Below are 21,146 nucleotides of genomic sequence, written 5' to 3' on the forward strand. Positions count from 1 at the left end.
AATATATATGTATCTCAGCAAGTTTATACCGTAATTCGTTGGGTCGCTATAATGGCCCCTCACATCTCTATAATGATCTTCACCAAAGTATAACTATAAGTACTTTTATTTTGGTCAAACAAAAATTACATGTGAATTGTACTTTTTATGTTGTTCCAATTTTGGAGTGTAAAAATCCACTTCATGCAAATTATAATAATTATTCATTATAACCTATAGTTTTGACTCGAAAAATATTGACCAAAATAACCAAAATGACCCTGAGTCAAAAAATTATGGTTTTTTATTTTAATGATTATCATTAAAACAACAAATTGACGTGTCCAGAGGAAGGGACTAAGATTTGATTTATCTTTTCCCTTCCTTATCCTTTGCCCCTATGGCATGCACGTGATGCTCCCACAATAATTGACATAAAGGTACGAGTTCTAAAATTATTCATACCACTTGATTTAAAATATAATTTAATTCTATATTATTAACAAAACATTTTATGGAATATAGAATAAGGTAAACAAAATATGTATCCGTCACCGTGGAAATTAAAAGAATAACAATAAATTTTCAAAATTACTTTCAGCTACCCTCTTAATTTATTTGTTTCCATAAATAGTGAAGCATTTGTGGTCGAAATAAAATTGGATGACATAAACCCACCATTTTAAGTTATTTTTAAAAGAAATTATAAAATAATGTTTATCTCGATAGCAACGTTCATTGATTGTGGGTTTATTATACTGAATGATGATGGTATTGATTAAAAAGAGATACCCTATGAATCATAATAATTAATATTATTATACAAAGCTAGTGGGTAGGCCGTAGGGCTAGGGAGGCCTACAATTTTAAAAAACCTTACAATTAAAACAGTATCTGTATTAACTAATGTAGGTTCCCAATAGGCAATGCCATTCATTTTTGGTACAAACAAAAATTACCTCCATATTTGTTTCATGTCTCTAGAAATTATGTAACGATATGGAATACGGATATGTAAGGATTAAAAACGAATAATATATGATTAAAAATATCGTACCCATAATAAAAATGAATTAATGTTTTTTAAAAACTTATATCATACTCGAGCCATGTGATTAGTAGCTGAAATAGTATAGATATTAATTATACAATAGAACTAAAATAAATACATGTATAAATAAGAGTTTAAAAGTACATTTCATTAATAACGAGTTGCCTCTACCAATATCATATCAAAATTTTCTGTATAAATAATATAATATGATACTTGTATTAATTAAAAATAATGTTATTTAGATGAATAAAGGGATTGAATGAGGTAAGTAGGTCAGTATTAAAATGAATTCATGATAGGATTGTTTGAGTGTCACGAGAGGAGGAGAGCGCGTGGGGTTAATAAAAGCGTTTCCAGCAAAGGCTAAAAGCAGAGACTGAGAGAGAGCCAATTGGGTATTGAGTTGTAACCCGTTTTGTCCGGGTTATGGATGGAGCCCCCTTCTAATCCCATGTATTTTATCTTTTAATTTTATTTAAATTAATTTTATTTAAATTAATTTTATTTAAATTAATTTTATTTGTAATATAAATATAAAAAACAAAAAAAAAAAAAAAAAATGGGGGGTCTGGGTAAGCCCTGTGGTTTGGGTTTATTGCAATTGATGGCTCTGAAAGGGACCTGCCATTCTCATATTACTATTTGACACATTTGTCCACACCTTCTTCCATTTTACAAATTTGCCCCGGAGAAAAGATTCCCCCCCATGATAATGAACATGAATTTTGCTAATTATACTGTCTACAACTAAAACCCCTTTATTTATTTAACTTTCCCCATTTCTTCTTTATTTTACATCTCTCCCCCCACTTCATGCCTTCCCATGCTGTGGACAATATCTACTAGTGATAGACTTGAGTTGTTACAGATAATATTAGAGTGTCGGGTAGTGTGCCAGCGAGGATGCTGAACCCAAAGAAGTGGATTGTAGTATCCTACATCAGTTGGTGAAGAAGAAAGAAACATTCTTTACAAGACGGTGGAAACTTCTCCCGAACAAACATGTATTTAACGACGATATGTAACGGGCCAAAACGAATAATTACGGTGATGTTTGACTGTTGTAAATGATATTTGAGTTATATACCAAACAATGTGTCAGCGAGGACGCTGACCCCAAGTAGTAGAGGGGAACTGACATTTTCCTTAATTAAAAAAGAATTTAAACAAAATAAAACAAAAGTGGGAACTTTGCATTAGTTTTATACCTACTATTAATTATATTGTATATAGAAAAGTGATGAATAAATGTTAATTAGTTGATTAAAAAGGCTAATTAACCTTTGATGGAGTTTAATTAAGTACAGTCATTGAAAGGCCTGACTATAATAATGAGCACTTGGTGTATGCAAAATGACGAAAGAATCTTAAAAAGAAGTGGAATTAAGTCGTTCATAACTAAGAAACGCCAATATTGTCCCAACCACTAATTAATTATACTGTCCCCTAAATGGATAGAAATGATTGCTCTATTTCTATATAGTCCTACTCCATTGCTCTCTGTCAATGACTTATTAAATTCAACTCATTAATTCTTACTTTCAAAGTTACATTCATAATTTTTTTTAATTAAAAAGTTAAAAGTTCGAATTTTTATAGGCAAAGAGACAAGTTAAGGAATAGAAAAGCAGGGGAGCACAGAAATGTCTGTAAAATAATGATTAAGAGAGGGGTGGGGGGTGGGGGGGGGGGGGGGAAATTGTTGAAGATGATTAGTAATGATTAAGAAATGGAATGAAGATTTGAAATTTGGAACAGAGGAGGACAGGGAAAGAGAGAGAGAAGGGAAACAGGGGAAAGCAATGTAAAGGGATGAGGGATATGAGAGAGATTTGTGGGGGTAGAAAGGGACAGGATAGACATCCCACCGGAAATACGGGCGAGCCGTACACAAATCGCTGTTTATTCAGTTTGTGATATTATAATAATGGTGGAATTTAACTAACCAATGCACTACGCACACTCTTCCTTACTTTTCTTTCTCTCTCTCTCTCTCTTCTTCTTCTTCGTCTTTCTGCTATACATCACACCTTGCAGTCGCAGTATTGCAGCAGCTGCAGTACTGCTTCAGTTCAGTCTCTGCAGAACCCCAGAGAGAGAGAGAGAGAGAGAGATGAAAACCCATTTCTCTTTTCTGTTTCTTTCTTGCTTTTGTTTTAATTCAAACATCAAATCCTGATTTGATATCCCCCAAACCCATTTCTCTCTAATTTTCATTCACCCACCACCACCAGGTCTCTTCTCTGTCTTCCACGAGAAAAAAGAAAAGGGAAATACGAAATTTGGGTGAGAGAGAAAAAGGGTGGAGCGAGACAGAGTTGTTTGTGTGGGTGTGAGAGAGAGCGAGGGAGCGAGGTCTGTGTTGTTTTCTGAGCGAGACCCTCTTTTAGCATTAGCGAAGGTGCACCCATTTCTAAAAATGCAGGCATGAGCACTTCCTCCTCTTACCTCGCACTCTTTCTCCTTCCGTTCCTGAAACTTTCTGAAACCCCTCATCTTTTCACCCTCCTATTTAACCTCCCTCTTTCTTCTCCTTCTACTTTTATTATTGCACGCCTCTTCTTTCTTCTACGCGTACCATTCAAATGGCTGCTCTTATCGATCTCAATACCACTGAAGAAGACGATGCTCCCTCCTCTGCTGCTTCCTCTGCTTCCTCTTCCTCTGCTTCTGCTTTAACCTCCTCCCCTTCGCCTTCTCTCACCTCCTCAATTTGCTTGGAGCTGTGGCATGCCTGCGCTGGACCTCTGACGTCCTTGCCCAAGAAAGGGAGTTTGGTTGTGTATTTTCCACAGGGCCACTTGGAGCAGATGCAAGAGTTCCCTGCCACGGCGGCCTATGATCTCCCTCCCCACATCCTCTGTCGCGTCATTGATGTTCAGCTTCACGTACGGGTATTTTATTAGTTCTTTCATAATATATTCTGTTCGATTACTTGCTATTGAATTGGGACGAGTTTCAATATATGGGGTTTTACTTCCTCACTTTTGAATGGGTTTTTGGTAAATCACAAACCGTATGAGAAATGTTCTTTTGAAGCAGGCTGAGGCTGGGAGTGACGAGGTCTATGCTCAAGTCTCATTGTTTCCTGAAAACGAGGTGAGTTTCTTTTTGCTCAAACTTTTATGTGGCTGTCCATAAAATTAAAAAAGATAAACCGAAAAGTTCGAAGAGGTTGATTTTGATGCCTGTGAATCAGATGAGAAGATTCTGTTTCTGAATGACATTCTTGTATTACAGCCCATTGAACACAAAATGCAGGAAGAGATGACCAATGACAGTGAGGGGGAGGATTTTGAAGGAAGTGAGAAGACCACAACCCCCCACATGTTCTGCAAGACACTTACTGCTTCAGACACTAGCACTCATGGAGGCTTCTCCGTCCCCAGACGTGCAGCTGAGGATTGCTTCCCGCCATTGGTATTTGACATTTCAATATGCTTCTATGGTTATCTCTTTCAATCAATAATGATCTCAAACTTTATTAATTCTGCAGGATTATAGCCAACAGAGGCCTTCACAAGAGCTAGTTGCAAAGGATCTCCTTGGGATAAAATGGAAGTTTAGGCACATATATCGCGGTATGAAATGCAAATCTCAGATATTTGGTGCATTACTCACAATGGCTGTTTGTTTCCCCTATTACGTGCTACTGAGTTCCCTTTCTGGTTTGAGCAGGGCAGCCTAGAAGGCATTTGCTAACCACTGGATGGAGTGCATTCGTGAACAAGAAAAGGCTTGTTTCTGGTGATGCAGTGCTGTTTCTTAGGTATTTAGTAGTTGGGTGTCTGGTAAAATGAATTTGAGAGAAGCATATGCCTTATAGGATTAACATATGACTTAACTTCTAGGGGCAACGATGGGGAATTACGACTGGGGATTCGACGAGCTGCGCAGCTTAAAGGCAGTTATGCCTTTTCTAACATTTGCAGTCAGCAACTCAACTCTAGTAGTATCATGGATGTGGTTAATGCTATATCTTCAAAAACTTCCTTTAGCGTATACTATAATCCCAGGTATCTTATTACAAGGATCATGCCTTTTTAGTTCTCACCAATATAAATATTCTAATGGATTTTGTGTCTTTGCCTTTTTGTATTCAGGGCTACCTCTTCACAGTTTGTCTTGCCTTTCCACAAGTTCTTGAAGAGCATTAATCATTCCTTCTCTGCTGGAATGAGGTTCAGCTTGAGTTTTGAAACCGACGATGCTGCAGATCGAAGGTGTGCTATTTATGGTTTGCTGCTTTGTAGATAAAATAGGGTGTTGGAATTTTCAATAACATTTCTTTCACACTCGTATCGCAGATGCACTGGACGTATAACTGGAGTTGGAGATGTGGATCCTATCAGATGGCCTGGGTCAAGGTGGAGGTCCCTTGTGGTATGAAACATTCTTTTGGAGCTTTTAAGATTCAAATGATTGTTCTTACCCTGCAAATGTTTTTTAAGAGTGTTGGTCTGCTTTAGCTTATTTTCGCATCTCCCGAACGAAATTTATGCTCTCTTAGGAGGAGTTTCGAAGCTTCTTCTGGATTGACAGCCTTTACTTTTAGCTCTATATACCTGGAAATCACTTCTTCATTAGTGTGACTATTTCTATGTATCTTCATTTCGTTTGTTTGAAAGTTTTTTTCAGTAACAAATGTTGCATTCCTACATTTCTCATTACAGTGCTGCATGGTCTCTCTTCTTGTTTTTCTGTAAAACTTTGATATCATTGCTTCACATGGTAAAATCTGGTTGCCTTCCAGGTGAGGTGGGACGATGTCGAAACTAAAAGACATGGCAGGGTTTCCCCGTGGGAGATCGAGCCCTCAGGTTCTGTTTCTGTGGCTAGCAACTTGGTTCCACCGGGTTTAAAAAGGACCAGGATTGGGCTCTCTCCCACAGAACTAGAGTTTCCAGCTCCAAGTGAGTCAGGCACTTGCACTAGAGATATGTTTCTTTCAGGTCTCAGCTATCATTCATTGTTCTTCTGCTATTCCTTGCAGATGGAATTGGAGCATCAGACTTTGGGGAATCATTAAGATTCCAGAAGGTCTTGCAAGGTCAAGAAATTTTAGGTTACAGTACTCCCATTAATGGCGATGACAACGTTCGTCATCCACCGGAGAAAAGGAGATCATTTCCTGGTGTACACGGTTCGGGGATAGCTCTAATGAGAAATGGTCCAAGAATCCCAGTTACTAACTCTGAAACTCCCTCCCGGGGTTTCATGTTTAATGAATCCTTCCAATTCCATAAGGTCTTGCAAGGTCAAGAAATATATCCGAGTCCATTTTTTGGAATAGCCACTGCCACCAATGAAGTCAAGGCAAGTGATGGTTATGGTCCTGTGGACAGTGTTCCACTGTCTAGATCTAAAGATGGATGGCCCATGACTATGCAGAGTGAAAATTTCCTCACACGCTCTTCCATTCCTTCTGTACAAGTCTCATCACCATCATCTGTGTTCATGTTTCAGCAGTCAATGGTTCCTGTTCAAAGCTTTAATTCATATAACCGTGGCAATTTCACAGAACAGAGGACTATGAACAAGAGTACCTCCCATAATTCTGGGACAGCTTTTATGACTGACCACAGCACAAGCACTGAAGTCCCACAAGGCATGCGCCCCGCTTCATTGGGCGTGCAGAAGCAGCTCGGCCTATCACATCCTTCTACAACAGAACCAGCGTTTACTGGCAATAAAGCTGGATGTAGATTGTTTGGTTTTTCATTAACAGAAGGAAAGAATGTTGGGAATACAGACAAGGCTTCGCCAGCAACAACTCCAATTAATGCAGGAACTACCTCTGTGTTGTCCTCCAATAGTGGACTACGTTGTCCTTTGAAGTCTCCACTGATGAGCAAGGTGGTTGGAAGCAACTGTACCAAAGTAAGTAACTTATCTGCTCGCGCTGTATAGACGATATATTTTAAGTAAACATGATCGATTCTTCTGGATCGCTACATGACATCGACGTTTTTTTACCCGAACTCTAAGAGGGAAAGAATGTTGGTGTAAAAAGGAAGAGTATTCACCAGCCTGATAAATTTGATCTGCATTGTGATGCAGGGGGCTGTCCAGTATCGTTTTGCAAATTGCAGTACCTACTACTGAATGGGTCTGACTTATTTTGGGGAAACAAAAGAAGAATGCTGCCTAGTTTTGTTGTTTTGAATTTGAAAAAAAAAGTTCTTGAGACGATGATTCTGTTCGTGCTATCGTTTATCAAACGAATCGAACAGTTGGTGTTTATGTTGTATCTCAGATTATATAGTTCATAGAGATGCTTGAATAATCACATTATTAGCTCAATGTTTTTGTTTATTAAAGCCTTCAAATCTCGAGTAATAAGTACATAAACCAGGAACATGATTAAGAGGAACAGGATGAAGGAGAAAGGGCAACCTGGGGAGTGACGTGTGGCATTGCAGAAAAATGGTTAGATGGAGTTGTTTGATGTCTTTTTCGGACCAACTTAGTGGATAAAACGGCCCATCCTCCGCCTCTCCTTTTCCACGTGAACCTCACCACCTGCCCCGCTTCACTGGATTCTCAAAACAAAAACAAAAACAGAAACGCAATTTGATGGAAAATGATTAATACTGTTGGCTTTGGCTGTAGGATGTCATCAATGATGTCATAAGCACTTCTCTTAACGCAAAAAAATGCGTATTGAATTTGACTATTTTCGGATAATGGATATGTACGTGTCCTATCCATATCCCATATCCCCAGTACTTCACAATAGCCATCAACTACGAGTCCTCGTAGATGTATTTTAAAATCATGAAACCTATACAATACATAACAAATCAAAGCAGATAATATATGTTACCGGTGAACTTAAGTTCTTAAATTTTGGATCGTACACTTGATTGGACAAAGACGAATTCATTCCTATTCCTATTCCTAGTGGAAAATTTTGCATTCGCCAGCCGAAAGTAAAAGCGGCAGAAAAGATAGCTGAGCTGCGTAAGCCACGATCCTTTCAAAACCACATGTATACTCTTTAACTTGTGCTTAAAACCAATTAGCCCTTTAATCACGAAAGAACATTCTGCCACTCGTCATCCAACCACTATTTGCCGTGTCACCCATATCTCATCAAATCAAACCAAACCAAACCAAACCAAACCATACTATACCATACCAAAAGAAGCCCTCACATTAATTGATACCCTAATTTCCACAATTACACATAATCCAACCACGTCACCATCATCTCTAAATCTGTAAAATGTCCCCATCCAAAAGGTAGAGATTTTATGGGTTGCTTTAGATACTAATCTTCGTTAATTAGCACCTAATCAAGAGCTTTTACAGAACAGAGACAGACCCAGTAAGCTGTGACGTAATTGATCGTCACCTACAGTTTTTCGTTGCGTACTAGATCGTGTTACCTGTGTTGACGCTTAAGTTTTTCCACACCCCAATATAAATAAATGCCCAATAATACCAATTTACCATTGTCTCTCTCTCTCAATTGGATCTTTCTTCTTTACCAAATTTGCATTATGCACCAAGCAATTCCGTACAGGACGTGGGTTCCAGCCGCCGTCGATACCTCCACTGCTGGGGCGGATGCGAATGTCGAAAAGATAGTGTCGAAGAACGCCGTGGTGGTTTTGGCCAGGCGTGGGTGTTGTATGAGCCATGTTTTGAAATTGCTGTTGTTGGGCCACGGCGTGAACCCGGCCGTCTTCGCCGTTGGCGAGGAGGAGGAACCCGATATTGCCGGCGAGATTGGGAAATTAGCAGCCGCCAGTGGTGAAGATGGGAACGACGGGAGTGTGCACTTTCCGGTGGTGTTTGTCGGCGGGAAGATGTTTGGTGGGTTGGAAAAAGTGATGGCAGCTCATATTTCCGGCGAATTTGAGCCAGCTTTAAAAGATGCGGGTGCTTTGTGGCTTTAAATTAAGTTGCTTCATTACTGAATTCTGTATTAAGTGCATTAAATTTCTGATTTCGAATCCTCCAAGTGGACGCAGAGCTGAAACTTCGTTACAATTTCCCTAATTTTCATTTTAAACTGGTTATAATTTATTAAAAATTTAAAACTATTTGTATTGTTTTGTTAGATATAAATTATTTATATAGTTAAAGATAATAGAATATAATAAAATCTACATTAATCAAAATACTCCAGCATTAGAATTTTGTTGTGGATGAAGGCCTAGGCCCATTAGCTGACCTTCACGATTCAGTAACGTTAAATTGGGCCTTTGGTTCTGGGCCGATTACATAAATGGGTTAATCTAAGATTGGGCAATACATGGGCTGCTGGGCCTTTAAATAAGGAAAATATTCCGGAGCCGGAACTTCTGTTCGACATAAAGGAAATTGGAGGAAAATTGCAATAAAAAATAAGAGAATGTGAGAAGCATTTATGGCCAGCTGCCAGCCTAGCCTTTTTATAACCACGCTGTCTCATCGGCCCGAAGGAAGTTTGAAGTAAATGACTGAAAAGCCCCTTCCGTACTGTTCAATGTTCCTATGCTAAATGGTAATTTCGTACTTCTTTACACTTGGGGGCACTGGAAGAAGAAAGTCTCGGGCGACTGCTTCGGCTTTTCCCTCCGCGATTTCAAAACGCCTCCGATTCCCACTCTTACACTCACAATACCATAATATAGAACGCATAGAGAGCTAATTCTCATTCATTTTTCTCTCCGTACTTGAAACAAATTTGTGGGGAAGGCGGAGATTTTTGTTCTTTCAAGATTGTGTTGGGAGAAGGGCGCGAAATTTGATTGAAAGAGGCGGAAAGGAAGAAGATGATAAAGTTTTTCAGAGGGAAAGACAATTCCGCCGATGTTTCCTCTCCGCAGTCTCCTTTGCCCTCTCTTACGCCCTCGGCGTCTTCCTTGTCATCGTCGGTGACTGGTCCGGCCAGGCCTATTCGCCTTGTTTACTGTGATGAGAAAGGAAAGTTTCGGATGGATCCTGAAGCTGTCGCCACTTTACAGCTCGTAAAAGAACCTATCGGTGTCGTCTCCGTTTGTGGTCGTGCTCGTCAGGGCAAGAGCTTCATTTTAAATCAAGTTAGCCTCATTTGCTCTTTATTATGTGGGGGATAGATTCTGCAAACTAGTTTTCATTATTTTATGGGTTCTTTCGAAATCTAGGGTTTTCTGAATTTGGCAAGGTCAAAGTTTTGTGAGGACTTGCACTTGTTTAGTTTGTTTCTGTAGTTGCTGCCTTTAATTAGGTAGCTCTGCAGAGCAACGTGTGAGCTAGAATTCAAGATTATTACTGTGTAAGTGCGAGGAAGTGATACATGTGTACGTGCAAGAGTTGAAGGTTGCCTTTTAACTTTTAAAAGAGGAAGACGAATTGTGTTCTTCATGGAGGAAGGAGTTTAATCTTCTTTTTGAACTGCCTTACTCGAGTGGGTGGTGTGGGTCTTTATCTTACTGAACGGATGTGTGTACTTTATAGATCTCTGCTACAAAATTGGATACTCTAATGCTAGATTGTTCAGCTGCGAAATTGTGAGAGGGCACTTATCGGGGTTGGAAAGTCTAGGATTTGAAACTTACGTGTGGATCATGTAAGGAAATGGATTCAGATGCTCGAGTTTATGTTGTTTTTATTTATTTATTATTATTATTATTATTTTTTAAAATTTTGTGATTTGCAATGGTAGGCTTGTAGTACAAAGTAAGAGTTTATATAGCTTAGATTTATGTAGCTCAGGGTATTGGCAAAGTCATAGCATAGAGTTCGCAAATCTACATACCAAACATATTCTTTTCAACTCCAAGCTATACAAACTCAATTTTTGAACCGAACGCCCCTCAACATTCTCATCTCTTGCTTGTGATATTTATGTGGACCCTGTATGAACATACATTTCGATTTTTGTAGGTTATTCTCTATTCATAACAGTTGGTTTTGTCTCTCACGACACACTGATGCAATTTCTTGTACTCTTAGTATCACTTTAGTTTGTATGAAGAGGGAGGTATCTGTAAAACATACATGGTATTTGTCGGAGCACTTAGCTGTTCTTCATGCGCAAGTAATGTAATTTCGTGGACTTACAAACAACTCTTTTCTTTTGAAGCTTCTTGGGAGGAGTAGTGGATTTCAAGTAGCATCTACCCATCGGCCTTGTACTAAAGGTCTCTGGTTATGGAGTACACCCTTGAAAAGAACTGCCCTTGATGGAACTGAGTACAATCTCTTACTTTTAGATAGTGAAGGAATTGATGCTTATGATCAAACGGTATGACTTCAATTCATTATTCAATGTTGATTCAGGTTGTCAATTGTCTATTTGACGTGACATTGATACGAATGATGACACTACTGGATTTGAAGTTCTTTGTGTATTGAGCTTCAATTATGCTTCATATAAAAATTTATAGTGATTAAGTTCTACCTTCATCACACATTTTCCTCATTTTAAGGTGTAATATTACAAATCTCATTTGGTATCCAATTTATTTCACCTACCTTTCTTATTTCTTCCTTACTCTTTTTACAGGGAACATACAGCACCCAGATTTTTTCTCTAGCTGTTCTCTTGTCTAGCATGTTTGTCTATAATCAGGTAGGGGAACTAATGTTGATCCTTATCTTTTAGAAACCCATCTTTTCTGAACCTGTGAATTGCACATTTCCTCTCTTTAATTGGAACACGATACTCAAGTAATTTTCTTAATGCTCCTCTCGTTGTTGCTGTATAATTTGTACCATTTTCACAATTTCTGTATGGAACTCATATTTATCTATCTGTTCAGATGGGTGGAATAGATGAAGCTGCACTTGACCGTTTATCTCTTGTCACTCAAATGGCTAAACATATTCGTGTTAGGGCTGCTGGGGGCAGAACTACATCTGCTGAACTTGGTCAATTCTCTCCAATCTTTGTTTGGCTTCTAAGGGTACAGTGCACTTCTATACCATTAATATTCATAAGTTGAAAACTTTGTCCCAAGTGCATTCAAACATTATGACATGCTCTTTAATTTATCTCTGCAATGTGCATTTTATTATTATGACAATTTTTTTTTTTTCCTGTTTGAATGGCTTCTTAATGTAAGACCATATCCTCCTTATTACGTTAAATCTTCTTTTTGGTGCTTGTTTTATATATTTTGTGGTCTACCTAAAAGTTCTTTCATACCTCATTATGTTAGATCCTGTATTTGTAATAATTTTTTAAAATCTATTTTCTATTATATTGTGTGGTCTTCTCTAAAACGAGAATTACTTGCAGGACTTCTATTTGGATCTAGTAGAGGATAATAGGAGGATTACACCTCGTGATTATCTTGAGCTTGCATTGAGGCCGGTTCAAGGTAGTGGAAAAGACATAGCTGCTAAGAATGAGGTATTAGATGGCCATTATCACCTGTGTGGTTTGATGAGCTTGTTTGTGCTGTTATTTTGACTCTGACATGTTCTAGGTCTAGAAAAGATGGAAAAGGTTACTTTTGTTTAAGTCACACAAATTCTTTTAGGAGTTGCTTACGAAGCTCATATTTTTTGTTAATTCTAGCACTCCCTCTCTGGAAATCCACATCAAATTTATAACCTCTGTTTATTCCTTTAATTTCATTTCTTGTTTTTTTATACATTTTTATGCTTATAACAACTACAGATTAGTAGGAGATATTGATGTTAGAGAGAGAATATGTTTCTTCTGTTCTAGATGGACGTCACATGTTTTATAAAGTTTAGGAAACACACTTCTTTCTTGGTTCCTAGATGTTCCATTTGAGTGTATATTAATTAATATGTTTGTTTGGGCTGACAATCTAATTTGTATTTTCATCCATTTACCAACAGATTCGTGATTCCATTCGAGCTTTGTTTCCAGATAGAGACTGCTTTACCCTTGTGCGTCCTCTAAATAATGAAAATGATCTCCAAAGACTTGATCAAATTTCTGTAAGTAACTTAAGCTTGTGGATTGTTTTGCATAATTTTTCTTTTGGAGCCAACTTTAACCGAACATCCTAAACATTCTGTGTTGATGCAGTTAAATAAACTAAGGCCTGAATTTAGGTCTGGACTTGATGCATTTACTAAATTTGTCTTTGAGAGGACAAGGCCTAAGCAAGTCGGAGCAACTGTTATGACAGGTCCAGTTTTGGTGGGCATTACAGAGTCTTACCTTGATGCTCTAAACCATGGTGCAGTGCCTACAATAACTTCCTCGTGGCAGGCTAGTATATCTTATGAACTCTTGTGTAAAGCACTTCCTGGAAATGTGTAAGAAGTATTTTTTTTTTCTCATTTCTGAATAGGAATGTTTGGGTATCTGCGTTGTCTTGTATTAATATCTTATTATCAGCTGACTTGGGCGCACAACTAAAATTGGAGGGAAATTTTATATATATGCACACTTTTCTATCCTTTCATTGAGATTTATTCAATCTGTTATGTGGACTGCGACCATGTGAGAAATTGTTGCCTCTTTTAGTGAAAGAGGATAGCATCGAATTAGAAGATAATTTTCATCCATATCATTAATTTGCAGAGTGTTGAAGAAGCTGAGTGTCGAAGGGCATATGATCATGCTGCTGAAGTGTATATGTCTACTTTTGACCGGACAAAGCCACCAGAAGAAGTAAGTGTAAATTCTAACTTGCATTCCCATTAGAGATGTTTATGTTGCTAGATAACATTTTTTTCCCTGCAGGCAGAATTGAGGGAAGCACATGAAACAGCCGTTCAAAAATCACTTGTTGCATTTAATTCGGGTGCTGTAGGTGCTGGTCCAGTGAGGAAAAAATACGAGGGACTACTGGAAAAATTTTATAGAAAAGCATTTGAGGTAATAAGTATTGTGAATCTTTTAATTCTATGTTTTTACTAACTGTGGGGGGGGCAATTGGAAATGTGACTTTGTAGAAATCGAACTTAGATGAAAAAGCATCAAGTGATGCCTCTAACATTTGGTTTGAGGTGGCTCAAGTTGGAATGGCAACTCGATACTTGAGATGGCAGTCTTGCGTATGCCTTTTTGTTAAAGGAAAGGCTCTTTAGGAAGTTGGATTTTTCATTATTATATGGAAATTTTTTTGAGAGTCTGGAGATTTACACAGGATGTAAGGGAATTTTGGGAGAAACTGCTGACTGATTAATTCAATGACTTGTGTCTTTAAGGCCCAACATTTCCATTTTATCTTTAAGTTGCTTGTGATTGATTATTTTCTGCTTCTTGTTTTATTTACACGAGTTGGACGTGTCTAATGCAGGATTACAAGAGGACTGCATACACAGAAGCAGACTTGCAATGCACAAATGCCATACGAAGCATGGAGAAGAGGCTGAGAGCAGCTTGCCATGCTTCTGATGCAAATATAAATAATGTTGTGAAGGTAATTTAGGTTTTATTTCACTATTTTGATTGAAGGACTATTTTGTCATCAGTTTCTGACAAGGGCAGTCTGGTTAATTGAAAAATATAAAGTAAAGAATAACTATGTTGATGATTCTGGTGGTCTGGAAGCAATGCTGGGCATTAAATTAATTGGGTTTTCTTTCTAGAAAATATACTGTGATTTGCACATTGAAATCTTAGTTTCGCTATATTATTCTTGATAGCAGTTGATAAGTTATTGCCCTCTGTTTCTTTTCTGTGACTGAATCGGCTGAATACATTCCCATCTACTGCCTTTATTGAACCTTCATTCTTCTTTGTCAAGGTCTCTTCTCTCGTGTAATTATTGTCTAATAATTGAGTTCCCCATTTACTTTTGGTTGTGAAACATGTCTGTGCAGGTTCTTGGTGCTCTTTTGTCTGAATATGAAGCATCATCACACGGCCCGGGAAAGTGGCAGAAGTTGGCGACATTTTTACACCAGAGGTTTATATTAGAGTTTGTTCCTCATATCTCTTTTGGACTTTTTGAGTTAATGTGACTGAAACCATGGAACTTTGCAGTTTGGATGGTCCAGTACATGACCTTATAAAGAGACTTATAGATCAAGTTGGATCAGAGAAGAATTCCCTCGCTTTGAAGTGTCGCTCAATTGAAGACCAGCTGAATTTGCTTAAGAAGCAGCTGGAAGCCAGTGAGAAGTACAAGTCTGAATATCTGAAGCGATATGAGGATGCCATCAATGATAAGAAAAAGCTTGCTGATGACTATATGAACCGCATAATTAATCTACAGGGCAGTTGCAGTTCTCTTGATGAGAGATGTTCTAGCCTGAAGAAAACATTGGAGCAAGCAAAGCAAGAATCATTGGATTGGAAAAGAAAATATGAAACTGTCTTGTCTAAGTTGAAAGCCGAGGAAGATCAAGCTAATTCAGAAATTTCTGTTCTGAAGTCGAGGACTAGTGCTGCTGAAGCGAGGCTAGCGGCTGCTCGGGAACAAGCTCAGTCTGCACAAGAAGAGGCAGAAGAGTGGAAGAGGAAATTTGACATTGCTTTAAGAGATGCTAAAGCTGCTCTTGAGAAGGCTGCACTTGCAGAAGAACGCACAAATAAGCAAACAAGGCTTAGGGAAGATGCTTTGAGGAAAGACTTCTCCAATACTTTGGCTGAAAAGGTAAATCTTCATCACCCACCCAACTTACACAACAAACAAACACTTGCAAGCATATTCTACCTCTACACGTGAATACATGGAGTGCTATAACGGAAAGTTATGAAAATTGATTTTATGACGCAGGAAGATGAATTGAAGGACAAGGCAGCGAAAATTGAGCAAGCTGAGCAGCATTTGACAACTTTAAGGCTTGAGCTGAAGGTAAACTTCTTAGATCTGTCAGGGGGAGGGTTATTGTTTACTGAAGTCAGTTGTGACATGGCTACAGAGTAGATGGTTTGGAATTCAAAATTTAATTTTTAGCAAAACAAAAAAAAAAAAAAATTAAATAAATAAAACCGTCATGTTATTTATTACTACAATTTCAGTTCCATCCAACATATGTTTCAAGGTTTTTTCCGTGATTCTTATCTTTTACATGGTGCCATACCACAATTTGTGGGTATCAGTTTGCATCTCGATGATGAAAAGAACATATGATTTTTATATTATAAAATGTTTCATCTGCAGGCTGCTGAGTCGAAAATTGGGAGTTATGATGTGGAAGTAATTTCTTTGAGGCATGAAATAAAAGAGCTAAAAGAGAGGTTGGAAACGGCAAATGCTAGGGCTCAATCATTTGAGAAAGAATCAAGGATTTTGCAACAAGAAAAGATTCATTTGGATCAGAAGTACCTCTCTGAATTTCAAAGATTTGATGAAGTTCAGGAAAGGTGTAGACTTGCTGAACACGATGTGAAAAAGGCTACTGAAATTGCTGATAAAGCAAGAAATGAAGCTAGTGCTGCTCAAGAGGAAAAGAATGAGATGCAGAGGTTGGCAATAGAGCGGTTGGCTCGAATAGAGAGGGCCGAGAGGCAAATTGAAAGTCTGGAAAGGCAGAAGAAAGATTTGGTGGAAGATTTGCAACGAATTCGGGGGTCAGAAATGGAAGCCATGTCAAGAGTTGCATCATTGGAAGCAAGAGTTGAAGAAAGGGAAAAAGAAATAGAGTCTCTATTGAAATCGAACAATGAGCAGCGTACTAGCACTGTTCAAGTTCTTCAGGGCCTTCTGGATTCAGAACGTTCTGCACATGCAGAGGCCAACAACAGGGCAGAGGCTCTCTCACTTCAGCTGCAATCTGCTCATTCAAAAATTGATCTACTCCAGCAAGAGTTGACTAGAGTTCGTCTAAATGAGACAGCATTGGATAGTAAGCTGAAGAGTGCTTCTCATGGGAAACGTTTAAGGGTGGATGATGGTGAGATGGGCATGGAATCTGTCCAAGACATGGACACAAGTGACAGAATTTTGAGAGTAAACAAAAGAGCTAGAAGCACAAATAGCCCCATGAGGTATACTCAGCCAGAGGACGGCGGATCAATTTTCAAGGGGGAGGAAGATAATCATAGCCAACAAACAAACCAGGAAGATTATACCAAGTTCACTATCCAGAAGCTTAAGCAAGAACTCACAAAACATAACTTTGGCGCCGAACTGCTTAAGTTGAAGAATCCCAATAAAAAGGACATTATTGCGCTGTACGAGAAATGTGTACTCAAACTATGATATTGTAGATTTGTCTTTTAGGATTTGTATAGGTGGATGAATGTAATCTACAAGGAGATGGAAGTTGTTGATCCATTTAGGACTAGAGAGCGTTTTCAAATTTTCTAGGGGTTTGTTTAATGGATTTTGTCATGAAAGGGGTGTGGTCTCCTCCATGTTTTCGTCGCTCTAGATTGCCATTCTTCAGGTTTCTAGAACGTATGTTGTTTGAATTGTTGAGATTTATTGTGAATTATTGTGGGTCATATTCGCATTTGCCAGTAGGGAACAGAAAATTTATCTAACTCAGATGGAGCTTTGGGTTCGCTTGATTTGTTTCCAGTGCCTCTCTTCTGTAGGCTTTTCCGCTGCTTTAGCTTCCTAAACCCTTCGAATCCATGCTTATTGGGAATATTGTGTATTTCACTAGGTTTTTTTTTTTTATTTTTTTGAATAATGTGATTCACCTGTTTGCTTTTTCGAAGTGGTTGAACCGTTCATCTTGTATATACTTGAATATAGTATATCGCTTTCTGTATTGAATAATAAGATATCAATTACATATCAATTCTTATTCCAAACCAAAACAATATATTTTGAATGGTTTAAATATTATTACAAATGGTTAAATAATCTCAATATTGTGACACATCCATTCCACACCAAAGTAGCCAACATTTGAAGTTGGAAGAAACCACTCAATTGAAAGTTGTCTGTCGAGTATTAGAGTGGGTTGAATGTGCACCCACTCACAACAACAGAAGAAGACGCTTCTCCTTCTCCTAAAACGAATTCTCTATGTACTTTCTCCCCTCCTCCAATCTCAAACAAAGAACTCATCATCGGGTTGCCGTAATCAACAAAAACTGCACTGGTGTCAGGCGAATAGCCGCCGTCTCCGCCGCTCCATTGTTTAACAATACTGTTCTGGTGGGTTAAGGAGCTCTGGCGAGGCTGTTTCTGAAAGAAGACCTTAGAAGCTACCAATTGGCCGTCTTTCTCGTGCTCGGTAACACCCAGATGATACTGATGCATTATCCAGTTCGTCTTTTGCGGCTTCCTTTCACTCCCATAATTTGAATACAAAACTAAAATCTTCTTGAAACCCATCACAACGCCACCGTCGGCGCCAATGATTGGCCTTGTCTTGCCGGTTTTGTGCCATCTTGTGTCAGTGCCTTCTTTGTCTGTTTGAACCTTCCTGCGTTTCCTGGAGCCGGCAGTGTACGCTTTGGACGGGCGATGAAAAAAGTGCCGGATTTCCCCGTCTTTTCTCATACCTGCACTTCACGACACCAAGGATTTCAATTTTCATCTAAAAATGCATTTTAAAATTTATTTTCTGCCCACTGCACTATTCTATAACAATTGACGGTTGCTATGACATCAAATCTTAATATCATTCTTATATATTCAATATTCAGGATGACGCATTCCTTCAAACATATATTCCTTAAAGGTGGGGCTCACGTTTTTATTTTATTTTATGCATCATATTGCATTACGAAAAAGGCATTCTTTTGGACGCCAAAAACCTTATAAATTAACTTGAAAGTCTACCCAATTTGATTTTGTCCCAAACTTCCGTTTTTGTATTTTGTATTTTTTTTAGGTTCATGAAAAATATATTTAAAACCATTTCTTCCAAACATTTTTTTTAATCATATTGAAACCAACAACTTCCAACTTATGAGGATGAACAAAGAAAGAACGTACACATGACCCAATAATCCAATCAACTTAGATTATCTAACTCAAGTGATAAAAGTTGGATAAGATTCTCTCTTTTTTTCGATTTGGGTTGAGTTGAATTTTTTGAAAAACGAAAATATAGTGAAAATAAGAACTATTGTTTGAAAATAGGAGGAATAATAAATTATTTAGTAGAAATTTTGAATTTGTTGAAAAGATTTTTAAAGAAGAAATTACCAGGGAGATTTTGAGGGTGGGTGTAACAAATGCCATCTTCACCGTCTAAAGTGAGGATGAATTCATCGAGAAGTGGATGAAGCTTTCGCTTATCGTGTTTAACTTTGGCGTCCAAATGCTCCAGAATCTGTTGGTCGCTTGGATCGAACTTCACTCCCGCCGGAAGCCTCCCCCAGCCTTCGAATCCACCCTGACACACACACACACACACACACACACACCACAACGCATCTCAAATCTCCGAGTTCCATTTGGTTTGTAATTTGGAAGAAGAAGCCAATTCAGTAGCCGTACCTGACGTTGGAATCGAATGGGATGGGCACAGGATGGGCAAATTATAGACGGAAATGCATCGCGCAATCCTCCCTCATTAGGGTTTAACCAATTCATTTTATCTCCAGACTCGAGTGTCAATTCCGATTCTACTATCCAGTTTCCGTTCCACCCTTTCTATATATCTTTATATACAAGGAATTAAACCGACACACTTCAATGAACACGAATGCATTATCACCAAAACCCTTCCTTGCCCAACAAGTTAAAATTCGCCTTCTAAGCATTTTCCCAACATCAAATTCCGGTTTGACTTTGACTTTCTATATCCAAATGCTCTTCAACAAACTTCTGCGCTAAGGCTCACAATGTCGGCGGACAAAACAAAGCTCCTACGTCACCTCACCCATGCCTCTTTTTTTCTAAAGTTAAATTAAATTAAACGTTTTATTCTTATAATTTAATCAAATTTGATAATTAATTAAAGATTAAAGAGTAAGTAAGTTTCTTAACTGAACCCCACTCATTTTTAAAGGTTGACGATGACATAATTAACCCTTCCTGTCCTAGCTTAGCTAAAAGACATGATTTTGATGTGGAGCTGACTAAGTCAATGATGTTAGGCTGGGTAGACACCATAAAATATGTGATATTATTCTTGTAAAATCATTTTTTTAATGGTAAAGTTAAATGCAAATATCAATTCCCAATTGCCCTCTGAAACAATTTTGATTTAGAAAGACCAAGAAACCAACTGAAACACAATTTGATTTATGAGAATTAATTATAAACATTTGAATATTCCTGTTGGATGATGAAAGTCCCACATCGGTTAATTTAGGAAATGGTAATGGGTTTATAATCTAAGAATACACTCTCCATTGGTATGAGGCCTTTTAGAAGCCCAAAGCAAAGCCATGAGAGCTTATGCTCAAAGTGGACAATATCATACCATTGTGGAGAGTCGTGTTCGTCTAACATGGTATCAGAGCCATGCCCTAAACTTAGCCCAAAGGAGTCGAGCCTCGATTAAGGGGAGGCGTGCTTTGTTGGTATCAGAGCCATGCCCTAAACTTAGCCCAAAGGAGTCGAGCCTCGATTAAGGGGAGGCGTGCTTTGTTGTTCGAGGGGAGGTGTTGGATGATGAAAGTCCCAGATAAACGATCTGTATGTGCAAGATCTTTACTCGGAGTAGAGCATAAACCTAAAAGAATTGAAGAAGACCATTCGGGAACAAGAAAATGACATCGCAAGTCAATGAAAAGTTAGTTCCATAAATTGAAAATTTAATGAATTATTTTTTTATTTATTGGAATTTCTAGTGCAATTTTAGTTATTTATGGAAGGGAAGATAAAACCCCTTTATTAAAAGTTTGAAAGTCCTCTTTTTAATGAAAAGTTACAAAATATCTATTTATATATAAAAAAAAAGACTCCCACGTGGAGGAATAGTAACTTTATTAAAGAATGAAATGATGTTAGACGAACACGCCTCTACACAATGGTATGATATTGTCCAATTTGAGTATAAGCTCTCATGTGTTTGATTCAGAGAACATTATTGGTTTATAAACACATGATTAAAAAAAAAAAAAAAGGATTGGAGGAATATCTAATTAAAGAAAGCTGAGGGAGGACAAAATGATTTGACTTTGGGAGAGGCATCATTGACAAACTCATCATTTAAAGAACAAATTTGTTGATCCAATACCTTCCGTAATGTAACAAAACCAAATTGAATAATGTCCTCCTTTTTAGTTCTCATTTCTTCCAAGTTTTAACGATCCCAATACCTAACAAAGCGATTCAACATGAACACTCGAGTTCATTTGCAAATACAAAAAATATTATAATTCTCCCATCCCTCCCTCATCTAT

At 38.0% G+C, this 21,146-nt stretch overlaps 4 protein-coding genes across 11 annotated transcripts; 3 read left to right on the forward strand and 1 right to left on the reverse strand.

The window, feature by feature from the left end:
- The first annotated feature begins 2,659 nt into the window (after positions 1-2,659).
- LOC111496891 (auxin response factor 3-like) lies at positions 2,660-7,348 on the forward strand. 8 transcript variants are annotated; one of them, XM_023147445.1, is made up of 12 exons: positions 2,660-3,927; positions 4,076-4,132; positions 4,274-4,453; positions 4,530-4,614; positions 4,712-4,802; positions 4,885-5,049; positions 5,137-5,256; positions 5,341-5,416; positions 5,787-5,946; positions 6,027-6,608; positions 6,651-6,913; positions 7,094-7,348. In XM_023147445.1, the coding sequence occupies exons 1-12, from the start codon at positions 3,619-3,621 to the stop codon at positions 7,136-7,138; spliced, it is 2,133 nt and encodes a 710-aa protein (XP_023003213.1). In that variant the 5' UTR covers positions 2,660-3,618; the 3' UTR covers positions 7,139-7,348. The 8 variants fall into 8 exon arrangements, with proteins under 8 accessions (XP_023003213.1, XP_023003210.1, XP_023003211.1 ...); XM_023147442.1 differs by having other exon boundaries at positions 4,295-4,453; positions 6,027-6,913; XM_023147443.1 differs by having other exon boundaries at positions 2,660-3,921; positions 4,073-4,132; positions 4,295-4,453; positions 6,027-6,913.
- A 1,090-nt stretch (positions 7,349-8,438) lies between these two features.
- LOC111496967 (glutaredoxin-C9-like) lies at positions 8,439-9,037 on the forward strand. The gene has a single exon (XM_023147560.1). It carries the CDS (start codon positions 8,467-8,469, stop codon positions 8,935-8,937), a length of 471 nt encoding a protein of 156 aa, XP_023003328.1. The 5' UTR covers positions 8,439-8,466; the 3' UTR covers positions 8,938-9,037.
- Positions 9,038-9,461: 424 nt separating this feature from the next.
- On the forward strand, positions 9,462-17,399 carry LOC111496819 (guanylate-binding protein 1-like). Its single transcript, XM_023147343.1, has 14 exons — positions 9,462-10,065; positions 11,091-11,252; positions 11,514-11,579; positions 11,770-11,913; positions 12,249-12,362; positions 12,821-12,922; positions 13,014-13,199; positions 13,515-13,604; positions 13,677-13,811; positions 14,236-14,358; positions 14,762-14,847; positions 14,925-15,537; positions 15,661-15,738; positions 16,048-17,399. The coding sequence occupies exons 1-14, from the start codon at positions 9,799-9,801 to the stop codon at positions 17,086-17,088; spliced, it is 3,207 nt and encodes a 1,068-aa protein (XP_023003111.1). The 5' UTR covers positions 9,462-9,798; the 3' UTR covers positions 17,089-17,399.
- Positions 17,400-17,571: 172 nt separating this feature from the next.
- Positions 17,572-19,460, reverse strand: LOC111496820 (NAC domain-containing protein 73-like). Its single transcript, XM_023147344.1, has 3 exons — positions 19,291-19,460; positions 18,997-19,186; positions 17,572-18,347 (listed from the first exon to the last, which is right to left on the reverse strand). Exons 1-3 carry the CDS (start codon positions 19,384-19,386, stop codon positions 17,791-17,793), a joined length of 843 nt encoding a protein of 280 aa, XP_023003112.1. The 5' UTR covers positions 19,387-19,460; the 3' UTR covers positions 17,572-17,790.
- Positions 19,461-21,146: the final 1,686 nt, after the last annotated feature.

Source organism: Cucurbita maxima, unplaced genomic scaffold, assembly GCF_002738345.1.
Source record: "Cucurbita maxima cultivar Rimu unplaced genomic scaffold, Cmax_1.0 Cma_Scf00023, whole genome shotgun sequence".
NCBI classification, from domain to species: domain Eukaryota; kingdom Viridiplantae; phylum Streptophyta; class Magnoliopsida; order Cucurbitales; family Cucurbitaceae; genus Cucurbita; species Cucurbita maxima.